Source organism: Euprymna scolopes, chromosome 28 (assembly GCF_053919585.1).
Source record: "Euprymna scolopes isolate OS-2025 chromosome 28, ASM5391958v1, whole genome shotgun sequence".
Taxonomy (NCBI): domain Eukaryota; kingdom Metazoa; phylum Mollusca; class Cephalopoda; order Sepiida; family Sepiolidae; genus Euprymna; species Euprymna scolopes.
The window spans coordinates 91586905-91607448 of record NC_136509.1 but is presented as its reverse complement, the minus strand read 5'-3'; the positions used below and the strand labels follow the sequence as shown (position 1 = coordinate 91607448).

General features: G+C 34.7%; 2 protein-coding genes across 7 annotated transcripts in view; one reads left to right on the top strand and one right to left on the bottom strand.

Annotated features, from left to right (window-relative positions):
* Positions 1–20544, top strand: part of LOC145249721 (E3 ubiquitin-protein ligase NEDD4-like) — a 622527-nt gene that overhangs the window by 28323 nt on the left and 573660 nt on the right. The window contains exon 1 of one of the 6 annotated variants that reach the window (XM_080111608.1): positions 13013–13153. The exons of the other annotated variants lie outside the window; for them this stretch is intronic. Coding sequence (XP_079967734.1) covers positions 13121–13153 — 33 coding nt within the window. The 5' untranslated portion in view covers positions 13013–13120. Of the gene's footprint in view, positions 1–13012; positions 13154–20544 lie in introns of those variants that run through there. 6 annotated transcript variants of the gene reach the window in all.
* Positions 1–20544, bottom strand: part of LOC145249724 (complex I assembly factor TIMMDC1, mitochondrial-like) — a 227470-nt gene that overhangs the window by 97394 nt on the left and 109532 nt on the right. The gene's annotated exons all lie outside the window — the stretch shown is intronic.

Here is a 20544-nt window from a genome sequence, read left to right as displayed (position 1 = left end):
TAGCCACTATTTAACCATATTTATCGTAAAAAAAAAAAAACAACAAGTATATATCCAACACAGTTAATCAATCAAGAACCACATCACTATCTAAAAACATAAGATATTAACTGATATATACTCGAGAGCCAAAATAATGAAAAGAATATTTCTTTGTCATAGCGCTACTAATAACTATGAATCAAATTCTATACAAATCTGAAATATTTTAATTTTCAAATGAGATATTGCGCTCATGTTTGACCTAAAAGAATTTCTTAAATAATTGTATTCTAGTATACACCTTCTGTAAAAAAAAAACAAAAAAAAACGGCATCTAACAAATATGGATCAAATTTAATGCAAATCTGAAATATTTGAATTTTATTCAAATATTAGGCCCTTTTATTCATATATTATACCCTCTTAAGACCCTTTAGAATACTTCAAAGAATATATTTTTTTATGCTTGACAAATACACGTCCTAGAACGTTATCTCATTTGCATAAAACTAAATCAAACTGAAAAATGGTAAAGTTGAGGGTATACCAGCTTATTGGGCCTCCTTAAAATACGAGGCTATTTTCGCCAGAGTTCTCAGGGAGGGAGGGGGGTTTACTATTTTTGAACTTTTCATATACTCCCTAGATTATAATATCTACGATTTGCGAACGCATGTCGTATCTACATTTATTTACATCGACTTTTATAAAATTCACGCTATTCCTTCCTCTCTGGTATTTGTTTGATGTACAGCTTAATTGGGATTAGTACTTGATGCAAAAATGAACACAAATTTAATCATATTCAGCCATCAATTTGCCATAAAGCATTTGTTCTAAATCAATGGGCCATAACTTTTGCACTTTTTTACTGGGCAAAATGTCTAGTACAAATATATAAACCTGTACACATACCTAACTTTATTCGTATGCAATTTCAGATAAATATGACCAACAGACATTTCCGTGCGTGTCGTCTGACGAGTGTATCATATTTTCAAACAAAACAAGTTTTAACGAATACAATAGCAAATATCAGGGGCCATTAATTCTCCGCATGACCTCACGAAATATTAACTTACATTTTTGTTTTATGTGTGTGTGTTTGTTTTGTGTGTGTGTATGTATGTTTGTTTTGTGTGTGTGTTTGTTTTTATTTTGTGCGCGTGTGTGTTTGTTTTGAGTATGTTTTGTGTGCGTGTTTGTTTGTTTTGAGTGTGTTTTGTGTGCGTGTTTGTTTTTTTTTGTGTGTGTGTGTTTTGTGTGTGTGTGTATTTGCTTCTTGTGTGTATTTGCTTTTTTGTGTGTGTGTGTGTGTGGGGGGGGGGTTATCGTCAGCTTATTTTACCTGGTCTTATTTTTTCGTAGTTAAAAATTTAATCCAAGCAAAAAATTCTTCACACAATTTTTTCTAGAAATATTCACATCATTATTTGTTACTGGTTTTTCATTATTGCTCGTAATTTGAAATGCGGCATTCAACAATGGTCATCTTCGGGATGACGGATGACACACGTTGGGAGTTTGTTTAAAGTGAAGCTGGTTTACGCAAAGTCAGTCTCATTCTCTCATCTCAACCAGCCTGATCCAGCTGCAGGACAAGTTACAAGTGTTACCATCCTCTTGTATATAGCGCCTGATATTCCCAAGTGGTTACCCCTCTGGTACTGACCAGGCTTAATGTTGCTTAACACTGAAATGTACTTGTAACAAATGCAAGCAAGTGCCATATCATGTTAAATTTGATCGTCCCATTTTGGGATTATTCTGATATATATCTGAAGATAAAATACACGATATATATATAAAATGAAATGCTGTGGAGACGGGACATGTGAAAAAAGACAAAAGGAAAAAATAATTAAACATAAGAATAAATCATCAAAAACGAAAGCTTTAACAGTTTCATTCAGATCAACAAACGACTTCAGAAAGAAGTTGTTGAGCCGAACGAAACCAGTTGACCTCCATCCCATCCGCCGGAAGACATGACATAAAAGCGGGGAGGGGGGTGAAACTCAGCACTGATGAGATAGAGCTCTCTAACTAGCCTAGGTGCCTGGCATTGCCCGGGTGTTTGGAGGTGTGTTGAGCAAAAAAAAAAAAAAAAAAAAAGTGGTAGTAGGCAGGCAGGCTCAAACCCGTACCGCAAAGGAGAAGAACATGAAAAAAACGTGACGTCTTTGCTGTTGCGCCCATCACCAAACCGGAAGTGACAAATGTTTAAATTAAGGCTAGTCAATCGAAAAGAGGGGATGACTTGAAAATATCAGCGAAAAAAAGCGACCCCTCCCTGTAGAAAAGTGCCCAGTTGAGGATGACTGAAAGTTTTGAGCAGACATACAAACATACATTTAAACAGACAGGTGAGATTTAAGAGATTACACGGCCAACTCTGTCAGCATTCTCTTGGTAAAGGCACCTCAGGCGATTAGCAGTTAACAAATCCCTTCTCAAAGATGGATGGTAAAGCCTGGGAAGGTGAACTTCCTAGAACTGCACAGAAACAAGGCCGCCCAAAACTCAAATGGCCTAGACTTGATCTTACTCAACTTGGTTCAAAAGACAATATCAACCTTTTAGGTCAGGTGTTAACATGTTCATAAAGTCCAGATCAGGCAAACCAGTATAGGGCAGAAACGAAGGATAGAGAGGGGAGATGGTGGAAGGGTAGCCAATTTACACCCGTCTTCTAACCAAAAAGAACCTCCTTGCTTATTTCCCTTGACAAAAATAACTTCTTAAATTGTTTCTCCTTTTTTTTTTTTTTTTTTTAACCCTGAGACTCAAACACTGACCTCTGTTGACCTCCTCCTACCCTCCACTCCTAAATACAAACTATCTAAACAACAACTCAATTATGTAGGTCATTAAGCAAGCCATCCGATATTTAACTTGGGTGTCCATATAAAAGTGTTTGTGTAGCTCGATAGAGGAAGTTACTATTTATTTACGAGTTACTGAGTTACGCCTAGGTTTTTTTTTTTTTAAATTTTATTTTTAGCACCCACGTACCGACCAGATATTGGAAAGTCAGGTTGCATCTTGCGTCTTCGGTTGGCATCCACTCGGATATCATCCTTATTTACTTGCCTCCCGACGATGGCAGACCTAGACACAAGACCGGTTTTTAATCATTGGGATTTTTTTTTTCCTCAGGACCTCAAAATCAACAGAATCTAAACCATTATTGTAATTACTAGGGCCAGAACAGCATATTCGGGTTTGTATTATTGCACACATAGATTCGAAAAAGTTGTCAAAAAAACAAAAACAAATATATGACAAATAAATATTATCAAAGGCAAGATAAGTTACTTTTCTACCTAACTGAATATATTTTTTGTGTTTTTATTCAATGTAACATGTTTATTCAGATCGAAAAGCATACAGTGTTTACCGATGTATTGGAAAATTCAAAATGGCGCCCGACACTCTCTTTAACACTGTAAGTTCAGGAAAAGATGTTATAAATAATAAACTAGACAAAATACTGTTAGAAATTCGCTCATTATATGTTACCGTGACATAAGTTGACATATATTCGGTGTTTTTTAAATAGTATTTTATCTAGTTTATTCTTTATAACAACTTTTCCCAAACTTACCATGTTAAAGAGAGTGTCAGGCGCCATTTTGAATTTTCGAATACATCGGTAAACACTGTATGTTTTTCAAGCTGAATAAACATGTTATATTGAATGAAAACACGAAAACTATATCCAGTTTGGTAGAAAAGTAACTTATCTTGCCTTTGATAATATTTATTTGTTATATATTTGTTTTTTGACAACTTTTTCGAATCTATGTGTACAGTAATACAAACCCGCATATTCTTTTCATTGTTTTGACTCTCGAGTGTGTATACGTTGATATCTTATATGCTTTTGTATAGAGTGATGTGGTTCTCGGTTGATTAACTGTATAGGATATATACTCGAGAGACAAAACAATGAAAATAATATGCTGTTGTCATAGCCCTAGTAATGACCTTTTCCCTGTTGCAGCTCTAGGCGGTCCACCCTCTCAGACTTTGCCTTCCCTTTTTGAGAAGGGATTAGTTTATTGCTAATCGCCTGAGGGGCCCCTGAATGTATATGTTTATATTTGAAACTATGTTGTTGTTGATGATCATGATCAACATCATCATCATCATCATCATCATCATCACCATCAACAACACCACCATTCATTCATTTCATATGAATCATGATTAATTATGGCATTCGTTTCCCTGATACCTTTCTAGTTAGAATTCTTTCTAAAAAGACCTTGGGTACTTATGGAATGGACCACGTGAAGGTTTGTCTACGTCCTGCGTAAAAGTATTAATTATTATATTATCCTTTCTTATTATTGGCTATAGTCAAGACTTAGCTATCAACCTCCAAAAGACTGTCACTTTGCACTGATTCTAATCAATGCATTTATCCGTTGCGCCACATGTCCATGCCGATTAAATAAATTAATTTCATATGTGAACCGATTAATGTTGACATTCGTTTTCCCGATATCTTTCTAGTTAGAATCCTTCCTAGAAAGACTTTGAAGGTTGATGACATCTTAAGTGAAAGTGTTTATATGGAACAAACTGAATTCGAACTTTGCACACCCAGGTTGTCAGTTTGTGTGGTTAACAACTTAGCAATCATCACCCCCCTCCCCTGCTATTGGAATTTTTTTTCTCGATCAACAGAATCTAAACCATTCTTGTAATGACCTTTTCCCTGTTTATTGCGGGTGTAATACTAATCCTGTGCAGTTGTAGGAGGTCCACCCTCCCAGGCTTTGCTAATCATCTGGAGCGCCCTTACCAGGAATGCTGCAGAAACTGCCCAGGCACTTTCTGCATGAGCAGAGTGCTCCCCTCCCGTGTGTGTGTGTGTGTGTGTGTGTGTGTGTGTGTGTGTGTGTGTGTGTGTGTGTGTGCGCGCTGACTTTTCAAACACACTTTTTGATCCTTGTCATATTCCTCACTGTGGGAGAGAAATAAATGCCACCTTTCTGCTGCTACTGGAGTAGGAGGGGGAGGAGCAAAGATTTCATACTAGTATATATATATATATATATATTTTACAATAAATAAATTGATAATTAAAAAAGTAAATAACAATAATTATTTTTTTAAACACTACCCTGAACCTTCCATTCCAGACGTCCCAATTAGTTAGAAAAGCTATTGTCGTCACTCGTGCGTTGCTAACTGATATTTGTAACTACTTAATAATAAAAAAAAGAAAACTCTCCTTGCGGAATGTAAAATTGTTATTTGAAAGCGTAAGTGAAATTCCATTGTTTTCTTTCTTTTTTTTTTTTTTTTTTCTCTTTCTGGGTGAAAAAATGACATTGTCTAAAAATATGGAATAAATTGTTATTGTTAAATGGAAAACAGACAATAAAACATATCCAGTGAATGTAAAGATTGATGGTTTAAAGTGTTTCTTCAAATTAAAAAAAAAAAAAAAAAAAAAAAAAAAAAGTCTATAGGCGTTTGAAAAAAATATCCATCATTGAATTAACGGTTCCATCTGAGGAAAATTTTGACTGGGCGAAACCAGCGTAAGTTGGAAAGATATAAAGATTTGTGAGAAGAGTGTGTCAGAAATGGCTGGAAAAACCATTGTATTTCTCATCGAAGTCGGATGCTGAGGTTTTATTACAAACTCAACCTCCACGTTCTTGAATAATCTTGGTCTTTCTCCGTCAGACAAAAAATACAAAGAAAATACAAGACAATGCTCTATGTGCATCATCGCGAATATGGCAATCTCACAGAATGACAACAATCCAAAATAATCTGGTGTTATCATGAGATACTGCTGAGGCGCTCTGGGCTAGCGGTAATCATGCTTTGGCCTCAAAATCATGCCTGAACAATGGCTACCAAACCCAGTCATCATCTGATGAAGGCTTTGTTGGAAGAAATGTTGCCGTAAACAAGTTATTGTATAAAATTTATATATGATGATTGCTACTTCTTGACAGAAGTTTGCAATCTCTTCAGTGAAGTGTTGTATGCCTGTGTGCACGTAGGTGACTTTTTAACCCAGCTTTAGTCTTACATGAAAATACACATATGTGACAAATTCATATTCAACCGGGCAGCAGGCCAACGGAACAGTGTTCCATAGGCAGCCTGAGATGTCGGAAATTTTCTGTTTCTATGTCTATCCTTCTAAACATGTCACTGGTATCCATTGTACTGGAAGTAAACGTTTTACTGGGCTAACATTATCTGCCTGATGGTCAGGAACCTGAACTTTATACTACCCACTAAGGAGGCCATCCTATCAGCAGATGCAAAGTATTGTGGCTGCTGTATTACCATTTGGTGAATGGATTTTGGACCATACTGTAGCTTCTGGTGGTGCCATATTAGTGGGTAATTGTTATGGCTTTACCTTATCATGGTCTACAAAAAAAAAAAAATATTTCTTCACTTTTGTTTCTACTATGCAACATACAAATATCTGTGCGTGATGTTGCCAAGCTAATCAAAAACCTTGATTCCAGTAAAGCAACTGGCCCTGACGACATTCCAATTATAGCGCTGAAAAAGCTTCAAGCAGAACTAGCTCCCATACTTACAAAGTTGTTTAAGCATTGTCTTAAGGAGAATGGTCATCTTCTTCTCAGTACAGACCAATAAGTCTTGTGTGCGTCATGAGTAAGTTGCTGTTATTTGTGTTAAATAGAGAAGTAGTCAACCTCCTCAGCAAAAATAACCTTCTTAGTGACACGCAATATCTAGCAGAATGGAAATCATAGTTATAATCCCTGCTCTGCTAGATCTACAGCAGATAATGCTAATGGTTATATCTCATAGGATTAGCAAATCTCTCGACGGAGGCTTCCTTTCTAGGAAAATTGCTCTTGACATATCAAAGACCTTTGGTAAGGTATGGCATAAAGGTCTATTTCATTAGATTTCCAGCTACGGTATAGCTGGAAATGTCTTAATTGTTAAATCATTTCTCTCTAATAAGTTCATAAGAGTAGTGGTTGATGGGCAGAAATCAGAACCTCACACAGTATTAATGCTGGAGTCCCTCAGGAGTCCATCCTAGACCCAACTCCCTTCCTAATCTACATCAGTGATCTTCCAGATCATTCGTAGACATTTATGCTGATGACACTACAATCTATGGCAACACATCAAAGGCCGTAAATGACCAAGTTCTCTCTGATTCTCTCTCCTCTGATCTTGAGCACGTGGTAGAATGGGGAAAGAGGTGGCTGGTTACTTTTAATGCATCTAAAACCAAGATTCTATCATCAACGCTCTGATCCCCATCTGGCATCAAGTGAAATGAATGGCTCTCATTTTGGGAAGGCTCCATATTTTGACAAGCTTCTGGGCTTGACCTTTACTCCTGATCTGAAATGGAACACGTACATCAAATCAGTTGCCAAGGTCGTGGGAAATATGGTGGTATCCGCTCCAGTAGATATCTCAATGCTGATGCAATTCTCTACCTATATAAAAGCCAGGTATGTCCAAGGATGGAGTTCTGTTATCACATCTGGGCAGGAGCTGTTAGAAGCAGCTTATCCTGCCTTGACTAAGTTCAAAACAGATTTCGTAGCATAGTGGAGGATGCCCTTTTCTATTTCCTGCAACCTCTTTCCCACAGAAGAGACGCTGTGAGCCTGACTTTGCTTTATTGTTATTTTCATGGTAATTTCTCATTTAAGCCCCACTGTATGCCCCCCCCCCCCCGCCTGACTTTCATGAAAAACACTCATCTAGCTGAAACCACTATCAATAATTTCCCCCACTCTTTATCTGTATCTAAACATAAATGTAGATTCCATGATCAAAGCTTCTTTCTTAGAACTGCATGCCTATGGAAGGATAAGGGTTAATGAGTGCACAGAAGTCAATGTAGTAATTATTAGTAGTGGAAATTTGATAAATTGGATTAGTTAAGGGGACGGTTCAACAAGAATTTGTTTATGTTGGACTTAAAGACGACCATATTGTAGTTAGTTGGAAAGCAGAAAAACGGAAGATACTCCTCGAGTCCTCCGCATATTTCATGTAGTAATATAACGCGGCGGCCATATTTATTACAGAAACGACGTAATGAATTTTCAAGATAATGAAGAGTTAATCATTTTTTTTTTTTTTTTTTTTTTATGTATGCGCTTGCTTGCTTGGACAACAATGGCCACCACTTATAGCATAAAATATCGCTTGTTACATATTTGTTACAGTGACAATTTGATTTTAATTTAAAAAAAAATGTTTCAGAAAAAAAAATCTAATGTTGCTTTAATTCGAAAAAATGTTTCATTTAAATTATTACATTGTTTGGAAAAAATCCAGTCTTGCTTTGATTAAAAAATTTTTTTATGAAAATTATATTTTCTTACACAGACTTTTTAATAAATGTTTTTACAATTATATATTGAGACATTTTTATACAATAAATGTTTGGGTTTTCAAATATTTTTGTGTTCGAGGGGGGGGGGATCTTGTTTGTTATTTATTTGCCGTATTATTTGGCCAAGAAGAAATTGGAATTATCGCCCTCTAACAATGGCACCATCCATATAATGCAGAAGTGCCGAATTTTTAAGTGAAGGGAGGGGGGGGGGCAATGTTTATACGTTTGGGGGATATTCTTTTTTTTGCACGTAGCTAAATATGGAGGATTTTCTGTTAAAAATACATCTAACACGTCTGGATCATTTTTCGTAATTTTTGTAATTTATTGTAATTTATACTAATTTCGACATGTAACTTGGGAACTATTCCTGGAACTTGGGACTATTATACGCCATTTCACATGATGCGTTCACGTGCACACGAAAGTGACTTATCACATCGCGGAGGAATCTTTTTAGCGGACATTTAAAATAATGAAGTTAAAAAAATGTGGTTCATTTTTTATTTTTTTACGTAGTTTTTAATGCTTTTTAATTGATCTAAAAAAGTTTTTACGAGTTTACAAAAACATTAGTATGTTTTATGTTCTTTTTTTGGAGGGAGTATTCAATTATAGAACTTGTGTAGTTTAACAGGTGATGTTTTTCGTTCTTTTTTTTTGTGGTGACATTCAATTAAAGAATTTGTGTAATTTAACAGGTGCTTCTGCAGTTTAATGAACCGATTTTCCGTAAGTAAGGCGCCGACATTTACCGAGTAGTATACCGTTTAACATTTCCCAAGAATTCTGTTTACATTGGGGAGGGGGTGGTAGTGGCGGCCGTAAACCACCCGTGAAAACTATATCAATTGAAAAGCATTAAAAACTACGTAGCACGCACACACACACACACACACACACACACACACACACACACACACACACACACACAATGAACCACTTTTTTTTTTTTTTTTTTTTTTTTTTTTAACTTTCTTGTTATTTCAAATGTCTACTAAAGATTTCTCCGATGTGAGAAGTCACTTCACTATAAGAAAACACTACTGAAGGCAGTGAAATGGCGCAAAATAGTCCCAGAATCCAGGGGTTTATACCATGCAAACGGTAAATTTGCGACGGGTTTGATTAACAGATTCGTTGTCAGCGACCTCTAAAAAAAGCAAAATAGAGTGGTCGGTGTTCTCGTAGCGTAAGATTACATTTACCGTTTTGAATGTTTAACATATTTTAAACTTATTATTTATTTGCCGTGTTATTTGAACAGAGTACTACTTTGCTGTATTGTACAGTTTAATCAAGATATTAAAAAAATGAAAATATCGAAAAAATGTCATATTATACGTATCCGTTATGGAATTAAGTTCTCCGAAAAAAAAAAAGATTCACTTAATTTCATTAAGTAGTTTTTATTTATTTATTTTTTACAGCGAACAAACAATTCGTTATGATACCGAGTAAAAGGTTCGATTTTTAGGAAGAAAATCTAGTATTAAAGATGGGGAGGGAGTGTCGGCGCTTAAAACGGAGTTATGTTCCCGTGGTGTGTTAAAAAAAATTCAAAGATAGCTGACTTCAACGCGCTGTCATAAAAACACGTTTTTCCGTTGTTAAAAAAAAAGAAAAAAAAAAAAAAAAGAAAAAGAAAAAAGCTACTCGATCAAATTAAGTGAAATTTTTTCCCGGAGATCTTCAGTCCAAAATGGATACGTACAATATAACATTTATTTTTCGATATTTTCATTTTTTAATGTCTTGATTAAACTGTACAAGTACCAATTATTGCACGATAAAAATAATTAAATTAAAACAAAAATCATTTTTATTTCGAATTATTTAATCAAAGTAAAAATTCAATTTTTGTTACTTGATTACTAAATTTAAAAAGCTGTTCTAGCAAATTACCTAACAATTTAATTTTAAAAAAATACCGTAAAAACTTAATTTTTAACTTGAAAATACTATTAAAACTATTGAAAGTACTATTTAAAAAATAGCTTTAAATTCAGTAATCAAGTAGAAAATGGAAATTTTTACTTGGTTAAGTAATTTGGTTAAGTAATTTAGAATAAGAAAAATGGGGTTTGTATTAGATTCGAAAAAGTTGTCAAAAAACAAATATATAACAAATAAATGTTATCAAAGGCAAGGTAAGTTACTTTTCTGCCAAACTGGATATATTTTTTGTGTTTTTATTCAATGTAACATATTTATTCAGCTCGAAAAACATACAGTGTTTACCGATGTATTCGAAAATTCAAGATGGCGTCTCACACTTTCTTTAACACCGTAAGTTTGGGAAAAGGTGTTATAAATAAAAAACTATACAAAATACTATTAAAAACCCGCCGAATATATGTCAACCTATGTCACGGTAACATATATTGAGCGAGTTTTTAACAGTATTTTATCCGGTTTTTTTATTTATAACATCTTTTCCCACACTTACCGTGTTAAAGAGAGAATCAGACGCCATCTTGAATGTTCCAATACATCGGTAAACACTGTATGGTTTTCGAGCTGAATAAACATGTTACATTGAATAAAAACACGAAAAATACATCCAGTTTGGTAGAAAAGTAACTTATCTTGCCTTTGATAACATTTATTTGTTATATATTTGTTTTTTTGACAACTTTTTCGAATCTATGTGTACAGTAATACAAACCCGAAAAATGATTTGTTTTAATTTGTTTTTTATTGTGCAATAATTTTTATCAGTTTGAAATGTGTGAGAAATCTCCAGTTACATGTCATGATTCATTGTTTTAGGCCGCCTACGCACAATTCTAGTAGTCAGCTTTTGATTGGTTTATTTGTATGAGCCAAGTTAATTACTTGGCGCCTTTTTTGTAATAATTTTTTTCCTTCCAGTCTGCGATAAAACGCTCGGCAGGAAAGACTCGCCAAAGGGCGGCTCCGAGAAGAATGCCTTATCGAGAATGGAGCCGCCACAATTTCTTCATGTTATATCACCTGAATGTTTGGTGAAAAAAGGACTCGAAAGCTCTGCAAGCAGAGACCCCTTTAATTGTGCCGAAGATATCCTAATTAGGGGACAGCATCTTTTGAACATTTTCATCATGTTTATATCTATTAAATATTTGAACTTTCCTCAATTCAAGTAGGGCCCCAAGGGACTCGATTTATGCCAAATTAAAGGCACCAGAACTCTTGGCGAGAACATCATGAATTATCATGGACCCTTTCGAAGGAAAACCAACTAGCACTCCACCAAAAGGAGTTAACTATCGGCTCCGTCGTTATGGCCTTCGGGTCAAGATCAAAGTGTAGTATCTGCTCTTCAAATGCTGCACTTCAATCTTTTGTTCTGTCAGTGGAGGAGAAATCCTTCACGACTGAGACAATTTTTATTTTTTTTCCTTTGATCCACATTAAAAAACGACCCTGGTGTCTAACTCTGTCCCGTGGGGAGACATTATAAATAGGAACTACCGGCTCCCTATTTGGGAGGAAAAACTGGCCCACCGTTTTGCAAGGACTGTACCAGGACCAATAACTTTTCTGATATAACTGAATAAATTTTGAGTTATAGGTATGGTTCTGTAATTTGTGGATTTATTTTGCCTCTGCCAGGGAGTATTAAGTTTGTGAGATTAATTTTCTCGCAAATCTATCTATCTATCTATATAAAAGTGAACGTATTTGTGTGTGTGTCTGTGTACATTTCCCTACGAAATAATTCTGTCAATTTTAAGTCTACAGACTCGAAATTTGATATACAGGGTATTGAGATTTTGGGAAAATCTTTGTAATCCGTTTTCGGCCAGAAATTTGGCTGTTAAGGGATCAAAGTTCAACGATTTGACCTTTGAGAACTCTATCAAACTCCTCCGCCAATTTTGGGTCTAAACACTTGAAATTTTAGATATAGGATCCTTGGACATGGATCTAACTTAATAACTTGATTAAGCCCAAAACAATAAATGTTAAGGGGTCATAATAGGGGTCAAAGTTAAAAAAAAAATACCGCTAATTTTTGGCTTGAATTGTTAATCGAATAAAACCCGTATTATTCTTTTTATTATCATTACGCTACTATTCTATTGAACTTTTCGCAATTTATTAAAAAATTGCGCCATGACAGGTAAGTACGTAATGTTTTCACCTGAAATGCGTGGGTTTAAAAAGATCACCAATATATGCTAGCACTTAAGAATGATGCCGGCTTCTTATTTAGTAAATAATATTTAATGAAAAAAAGCGGGAGGTGTTGTTTATAACGACATTACCGGGACGTACCAGTCTTAATTTAAAATTTCAGGAAAATCAGAAACAAAAACCTACTTTTTAATACCCCCCCCCCCCCAAAAAAAAACAAACAAACATTAATGTCCTTACTGTTTTTATTTGTTGTGATTTCGTGTCAAAAACAAGAGGGTGGGGAAACTAAGTACATCAGTTGACTTATATATATATATATATAGTATATTTCGATTATAACTGTCATCCTACTTAGCGTTGATCTCTCATCTTCATCAGGCGGATTTTTTTACTGCTTTGCTTTACTAAAACTACTACTTTAGGTATTATTAGTACATTTTACCTACCCGTGAATTTATCAATTCGCCCGTCGGCTGAAACAATTATTGATGAAGAAATGGATTTATTAAGATGACGTAACAAAAAAAAAAAAAAAAAAAAAAAAAAAAAGGGGGGGAAAGAAAAATAAGTGGAAATATAAGTTTTTATATTTTCCCTAAATTTATTTTACAGAAAAAAAAAAAAATGTATTTATTACGGAGGTTTTCTCTGGAATTCGTGAGTAATTTTTTTTTTTTTTTTTTTTTACCTGATGTTTATGTCTGTTTTAATTTTTCTTTTTTAAATTGTATTTTTAAAGATAAAGAAAAGAAAAACATGGCACTTGTGCATTTTAACATCCCACGGTAATTTAGAAAAAAAAAAAAAAAAAAAAAGAAGCGGACCTGAACGAGAATCCCTCCTTCACTCTCCTATAATTTTTATAATAGTTTTCGAGGTTGTAGATTTTATTCCGAAAGCTGTTCTTAACATAGGAAGGTTGGGGGTATTTATACTACGCTGGGGTAGGTCGTAAAAAAGTACCAATTGCAGAATACCGGTTAAAATTATACAGGGCGTGGGGAAGGGGTGATTCTCTCGTTCAAAAAAATAAACAAACATTCTTAACATGTGAGCGGGGGCGGGGGTCTTTGGTAATTCTTCCCTTGCGCAGACGAGGATTTTTGTTCTTGCGTGGACGGAACTCCCCTAAAACGAAAATTATTCGGGGAAGGGATGTTCAAATGTACAAGTGCCCCAAAATTAATTTAGGTGTGTGTGTGTGTGTGTGTGTGTGTGTGTGTGTGTGTGTGTGTGTGTGTGTGTGTGTAGAAATAAGAAAAACATTTTTTACACACACACTACACTTATAATCAAAATTGGTTATATTGAAGATTTTAGCTTTAAGATACTCGTATCTGTCATTAAACATTATTTTAACCAAATTACTTATAGTTTTATTAACACTTCGGTTCAATTCATAATTTAATGACCAAATAATACCGTAATAATATAATCCAATTAATTTAATGATTAAAACTATTAATTGAAAACCACTTAAACTCGAGTTCCGTCCGTCCGTCTTTGTTTGCATTCTTCGCCAGCTGATATTTGTGCTTCTGTTTCACGATGAATGCTATGGGAAAGTCACTTCTGATTAATGTTTACCAGTTTTAAAATATGCAAACGAATTTGGCGTGTTATATATATATATTTTTTTCAAAATAACAATATTTTAAAACTAGTAAACATTAATCAGTTGTGACTTTTTCAAGGCATTCATCGTGAAGCACAAATATCAGCTGACAAAGAATGTAAACAAAGACGGACGAAAGTTGATCTTAATCATTGAACAGACATCTTTATAAAACAAGATCTAATTTAGTTAAGATGTTATTTCTGTGGAAGTCCTCTTAAAGCTGAGAAGTTCAAGATAGCCGTTTTGTTCAGCGTGGTCGAAAAATGTTATTTTTCTTTCGTTTAAGAGCGTCAATAATGAACTCTTGAACCATATGATGATTTTTAATATAAACTTTAATTCGAAAAAAAAAAACCCTAAAAATTATTGATTCATATCTTTCAAGAAAATGTGTTTATTGTATATTTAAATGTGGAAGCTGTGCCCATTTCAGTATGACAACAAGGGGGAATAACTCTTGACTTAAATTGAATTAAATTAATGGTCCGCCATTTTTTAAACCGAACATAAGTACGTATATACAGTACCGTCCAAAACTAAGGGACAACATTTTAAAACCTAGTATTTGTTAGAAATAACAACTGTGAAAAGCTGAAATTTTGACAACTGGTATTCGTTATCATCCATAATAGCATACTAAAATTTGAATTATTTGCAAAGGATAGAAAAAGAATTATAACAATTATTTATTTTCAAAATAGGAATGTCCAAAAGTAAGGTATAAAATTGAGAAAAACAATTTAAACAGCCAAAAAACAACAAAAATACATGTACAATCATTATTTAGTAAATGAAACTTTACTCTCAATGACAGCTGCACATCTTTGACTACAAGAACGAATTAGTTCTTGACAATCCTCTATACTAATTTTAGCCCATTCTTCGTGAATCTTCACCCACAAATCCTCCGTGTTAGTGGGATTTCTTTCCATAACTTTCACTCCTAAGGTCTTCCAACGATTTTCTAATGGATTTAAGTCAAGACTTTGCGGTGGCCAATCCATAATTTCGAAATCTTGCTCGCTAAGGTAACTTATTACCACCTTTGCCTTGTGACATGGGGCATTATCTTGCATAAAGGTAGCTCTATCGAAACCTGAATTCTGTATGATTGGCACAACATGATCTTGAACAATGTTTTTGCTGCGCGTTTACACGAGTTTGTAACCGGACAAGAGGCGTTGTACCTTGGCTAGAAAACATTCCAAATACCATGACGCTTCCGCCCCCAAACTTGACAGTTTTCTTAGTACACTTTGCATTTAATCTTTCACAAATACGCCTCTTTACATTGTTTTTTTTTTCATCATTTCCAAATAAATTAAACTTGCTTTCATTACTGAAAAATACTTTTGCTCAATTTTCATATGTCCAAATTACATATGTTTGCAAACTCTGATCTCTTATTCTTCGAACTAACAAGTGGTTTCTTCCCTAGGGTTCGATTAAACCGCCCTATTTCTTGCAGTCGTCTAGAAACCGTCTGTTTTGACACATTAACACATGAGGTAGTATTCATAACCCTTTTAATTTCTGTGCAAGACTTAAAACCGTCCTTTAATGACACACGCTGCATTATTTGATCTTCTCTTGCCGAAGTTTTGCAGGGTCTGCCGGTTTTAAAAGCACTATTTTGCCAGTATCATTTTAGGATTTAACAGCCCTGCCTACAACACTCTTGGAACGTTTCACTTTCTCTGAAATCTCTCTAATGGTGTGTTTTTCCTTGTGTAGCTTCACAAGACCTTGTCTCACAGAATAATCAAGTTTTTGGTGTTTCGCCATGGGGCCGGCTGATGCAACGTTTACAAATGACTAAGTAAGACTTATTCTTTAGAGGAAATCAAAAATTTGAATATAGCATGCTGTTTACATCGTTTTTCTCAATTTTGTCCCTTACTTTTGGACGTTCCTATTTTGAAAATAAATAAATGTTATGATTGTTTTTCTATCCTTTGCAAATGATATCAATTTGAGTATGTTATTATGGATGATAACGAATACCAGTTGTCAAAATTTCAGCTTTTCACAGTTGTTATTTCTAACAAATACTAGGTTTTAAAATTTTGTCCCTTAGTTTTGGATGCTACTGTATTTATTTTTGCTGTTAAAAATACATCAAGCACATCTTCTATTGGATTATTTTTCATAATTTTTGGAATTTATACTAATTCCATTATGACACGTAATGTTTTCACCTGAAATGTGTTGGTTTAAGAGGTCACCAATATAAAGTCACCAACATTCGAAAGTGATTTTTAATCTTTCAGCAGCCTCGTATTTCTAGCTTCCTTTATTTCCTCCTTTAGTCATCACATTCTGTAGGCGATGTTTCTGACAAAGAGGGAAGAATTGCTGTTTCTAGGTCAGAATCCATACCATCTAACATTTATCTTTGGCAAGTTTTTAACCTCGAAGTAGTATTTTTTAGTTCCTTACTTCAAGTGGCTTCATGTCCTGTCTGCAGCGATTTCCATAAAAAAAAATCAGTGTTTAAGTTAATCGACGGATCGATTTTTTTTTTTAATATGTGGAATTAAACAAAAACAACCGTAGTTAGTTAATTGTGATGTCGAAACTAGTAATATATCCAAAAATTACAAAAATTCATCAAGTAGAAAATTATTTTTTACGGACAATTTGGGGGAATTGCATTTTCCTTAGATGTGAACACCTTGAAGATTGCGAATACAGGAGACATACTTATCTCCCCTTTCGCGACTTTAATGGCCGACGTTTTGTTTTGGCCGATAGCGATAGATTTTATTTTATTAAGCGGTTGTTTTACTCGATGAATTTTCGTAATTTTTGGATATATTACTATTTTCGATATGACAAATAAGTAAGGGCACTTTTTACTGAGTGTGGACCCAAGCAAAAATTTTTTTTTTGCTTAAGTACGCATGCGCGCAATCGTAAGTCTGCGGCCAAAAAAAAAGTCATTGAACACATTGACCTCAACAGCGATTTTCTGTAGATGTACCAACAAGTTGAGATTTTTTTTTTATCCAAAAAGTGAAAGAAATGTGAAATGAAATTTTTACAAGTCAAATTTTATTTTAAACAATATACCACTGCGATATATGCAGCAACACATTGTCAAAAGCGTCTTTGCCACTTTTTCCGTAAACCTCCCTCCATAAAAATTCGTCCAAATGGGACTCTACTGTACTGGAGTGCACCCCCATCATTGTTTTGAATTTCCTTTTTGCGTTCTTCCAAAAACATTCCACGTTGTTGGTGTGCACGCCTGATACTGACCCGACGAAGTGTTGAGAATGGTTCACTTGTTTGTGGATGTACCTGGGTTGGACATTTATCTGGTCAATTGGAGTATATGCTCTCCAACTGTCGGAATGTATGGTAGTTCCTGGTTTTATGTATTTTTTTTTATCAGTGGTATCAAGGTGTCGGAGGAGCGATCGCTGACAAAAACCAAAATTCCGATTTTATCCTCTGTATCCCACCCACCGAAAACCCACCTTTGCTCTGGTACTCTACCGCGGTTATATTTCCGTTTACAGATCAAAGACTCATCAATTTGTACCACGTGGCCAGGTCCACCTATTTGGTATGGGTTCATCACCATATGATGGCTTGTGGCGTCGCGTAAGTACTGGTACCATGAACAAATGGTCTTCCCGCTTACCTCGCACATGTCAGAGGCGACAACACCAGTTATCTGTCTAGACCAGACATATGCAATTCGGATGAATTCTTGCAATGTTATTTCGGAGTCTTGCAAAAATGAACCCTTTTTTATCGATGCCTTCTGGTTCTTATGGGCTTTGCATCGGAAAACTTTAGTGTCGCGATTTTTGATAAGAGACATCTCCTGTTGACAAACACTGCATACCATTTTTTCTGCAAGGATTTTCCTCTCTTTCAGGAAAGTATAAGCGGAGTCAAAATCTTTCGTCCACTCAAAGAGTTGTGTGAGCATTTTTCGAAATGTGAAATAAACTTTTTAAAAGTGATAGAAATGTGAAATGAAATGTTTATAAGTTTAAAAGTCAAATGTAGTTTCAAAAGTGAAAGGAATGTGAAATGATATTTTTTAAGTGAAAGAATTGTGAAATGAAATTTTTAAAAGTCAAATTTGGAGTCTTGAAAAAAGTTCCGAGAGATAAAATCGCTGTTGAGGTCAATGTGTATTTGACTGCACTTCCGGTTTTTTGGCCTTTTTTTTTCCGCATACTTACAATGGGTACTTGTGCAGTTTAGCCACCACGAGGAATACAAACTTAAAATATATTAAACTGTTTCTTCTTCATTAAATTGATAGATGAAGTATAGTTAATCCCCACCTACCTCATGTTAAATAACACAAAAGTAAACTTTGTGACACAACAGAAAATAAGCTTTTAATTTATAGCTTTAGCAGTATTTGGCGAGTTCCGAGAGATAAAATCGCTGTTGAGGTCAATAATGTGTTCAATGTGTATTTGACTTTTTTTTTGGCCTTTTTTTTTTTTTTGGCCGCAGACTTATTTGGCGAGTTCCGAGAGATAAAATGCGTATTTAAGCAAAAAAAAAATTTTTGCTTGGGTCCACACTCAATAAAAAGTGCCTAAGTAAGTACTGTTGTTTTTGGGTGTACTTAAACCGACATATTAAAAAAAAATCGATCTGTTGACTTTATCTTAATTGTTGCGAGTTGCATTTCAGTGAAAAAAAGAAAAGGAACTGGAATGAAGATTTGAAGGACACGGACAGATGCGCGACGGGTATAAAGAGAAGAAAGCGGAAACTGAAATAAGGGATTGTGGGATTACAACGTAAAAGGGAGGTAATCATAAAAGGGTCTATAAGATTTATCGTACTTACTTTCAACATTAATAACCACCAAAAAAATCGTTTAAACTGTCAATTGGAAAATAATTTGTCTTGAATTGTCAATTGAAGAAAACCAGTGTTTTTTCTTTGAATTGCGCCACTATTCTATTAAATTGCAACTAGCACATTAAAAAAAAAAGAAGTTTTTAATAAATTTATTTATTAAAAGCTTAAATAAAAAATTTTAGAACAAAGGTTCCCTTTTATTCTTATGTAAAAAGATTATTATTTTTAACACATACATTTTTTATATATAATTATTTTTTAAGTAATTAAAAAAAAGTATTGTCAAAATGAATTTGTAATTTCTATTTTTTTAATGAATAAATATATTTTAAAAAATTGAAAAATTACTTTAAATATTTTTATGATTAACTTTTTTTTTTTTTTTCGTGAATATGTCTAAAAAATATATGCCTAAATTATAAAGATATTTACTTCGATCCCACAGCCAGATGTGACATAAGTGGGATTTGACATGCTAGCAACCTAGAGGAATTAAACTTTGGTCTGCAAAAAATCCCTGGACAGCGGTGTTGGCATTCTCTGTTAGGGCCGCATCAGGCGATTAGTAATAAACTTACCCTTTCTCAAAGGGTGAAAAGGCAAAGCCTAGGAGGGTGGACCTCCTACAATTGCACAGGGCATAGGACCATACACCTCAGCTAACAGAGAACCAATCATCTCCACAAATAACCTAGACTCTGGTGACTTTGGAACCAAGGGAAAACTATAAATTATGAATTATAATATTACTAGTAGGTCGCCCAGGCGTTGCTCAGGAGTAAAATGCACTTTTAATTCATGCAGATTTTCTATCGATTATTATATTGTACTAAATATATTAGTGATGTCAAAAGTAACAAAAAGGAGAGGGGTTTATGTGCCATCAGCTACAATCAAAATAAAAACATATAGCTCACCAGCCTTATTCGTTAGCATATAATCTAAATCCATACGCATTCAAAAACTTCCTTTCTTTTATAAAGGAGTCACCACTTATCAAGGTCTGTAGACCACTAACGGTTAATGAGTGTACAGTGGTCGATGGGAACATGTTATAGTAATCGTTATTAGTGGAAATTTAGTAAATTGGATAACTTAAGGGGACGGCTAATCAAGAATTTGTTCACATTGGACTTAAAGACAACTATATTGTAGTCAGTTGGAAAGCAGGAAAATGAAACAGGTCCATAGGCATACAGTTCTGAGAAAGAAGCTTTGTTCATGGAATCTACGTTTAGGTTTAGGCACAGATAAAGAGTGGGCGAAATTATTGATAGCGGTTTCAGCTAGATGAGTGTTTTTCATGAAAGTCAGAGCATAGATTGGAGCTGAAGACGAGCACTTGCCATGAAAATAATAATAAAGCAGAGAGGCTCGCAACATCTCTTCTGTGGGAAAGAGCTTGCAGGGAAGAGAAAAGGGCATCTCCCACTAGGCTACGAAGTCTATTTTAAACACTGTCAAGGCAGGATAAGCTGCTTCTAGTAACTCCTGCCCAGATGTGGCAACAGTACTCCATCCTTGGATGTACCTGGCTTTTATATAAGTAGAGAATTGCATCACCAGTGAGATATCTACTGGAGTGGAT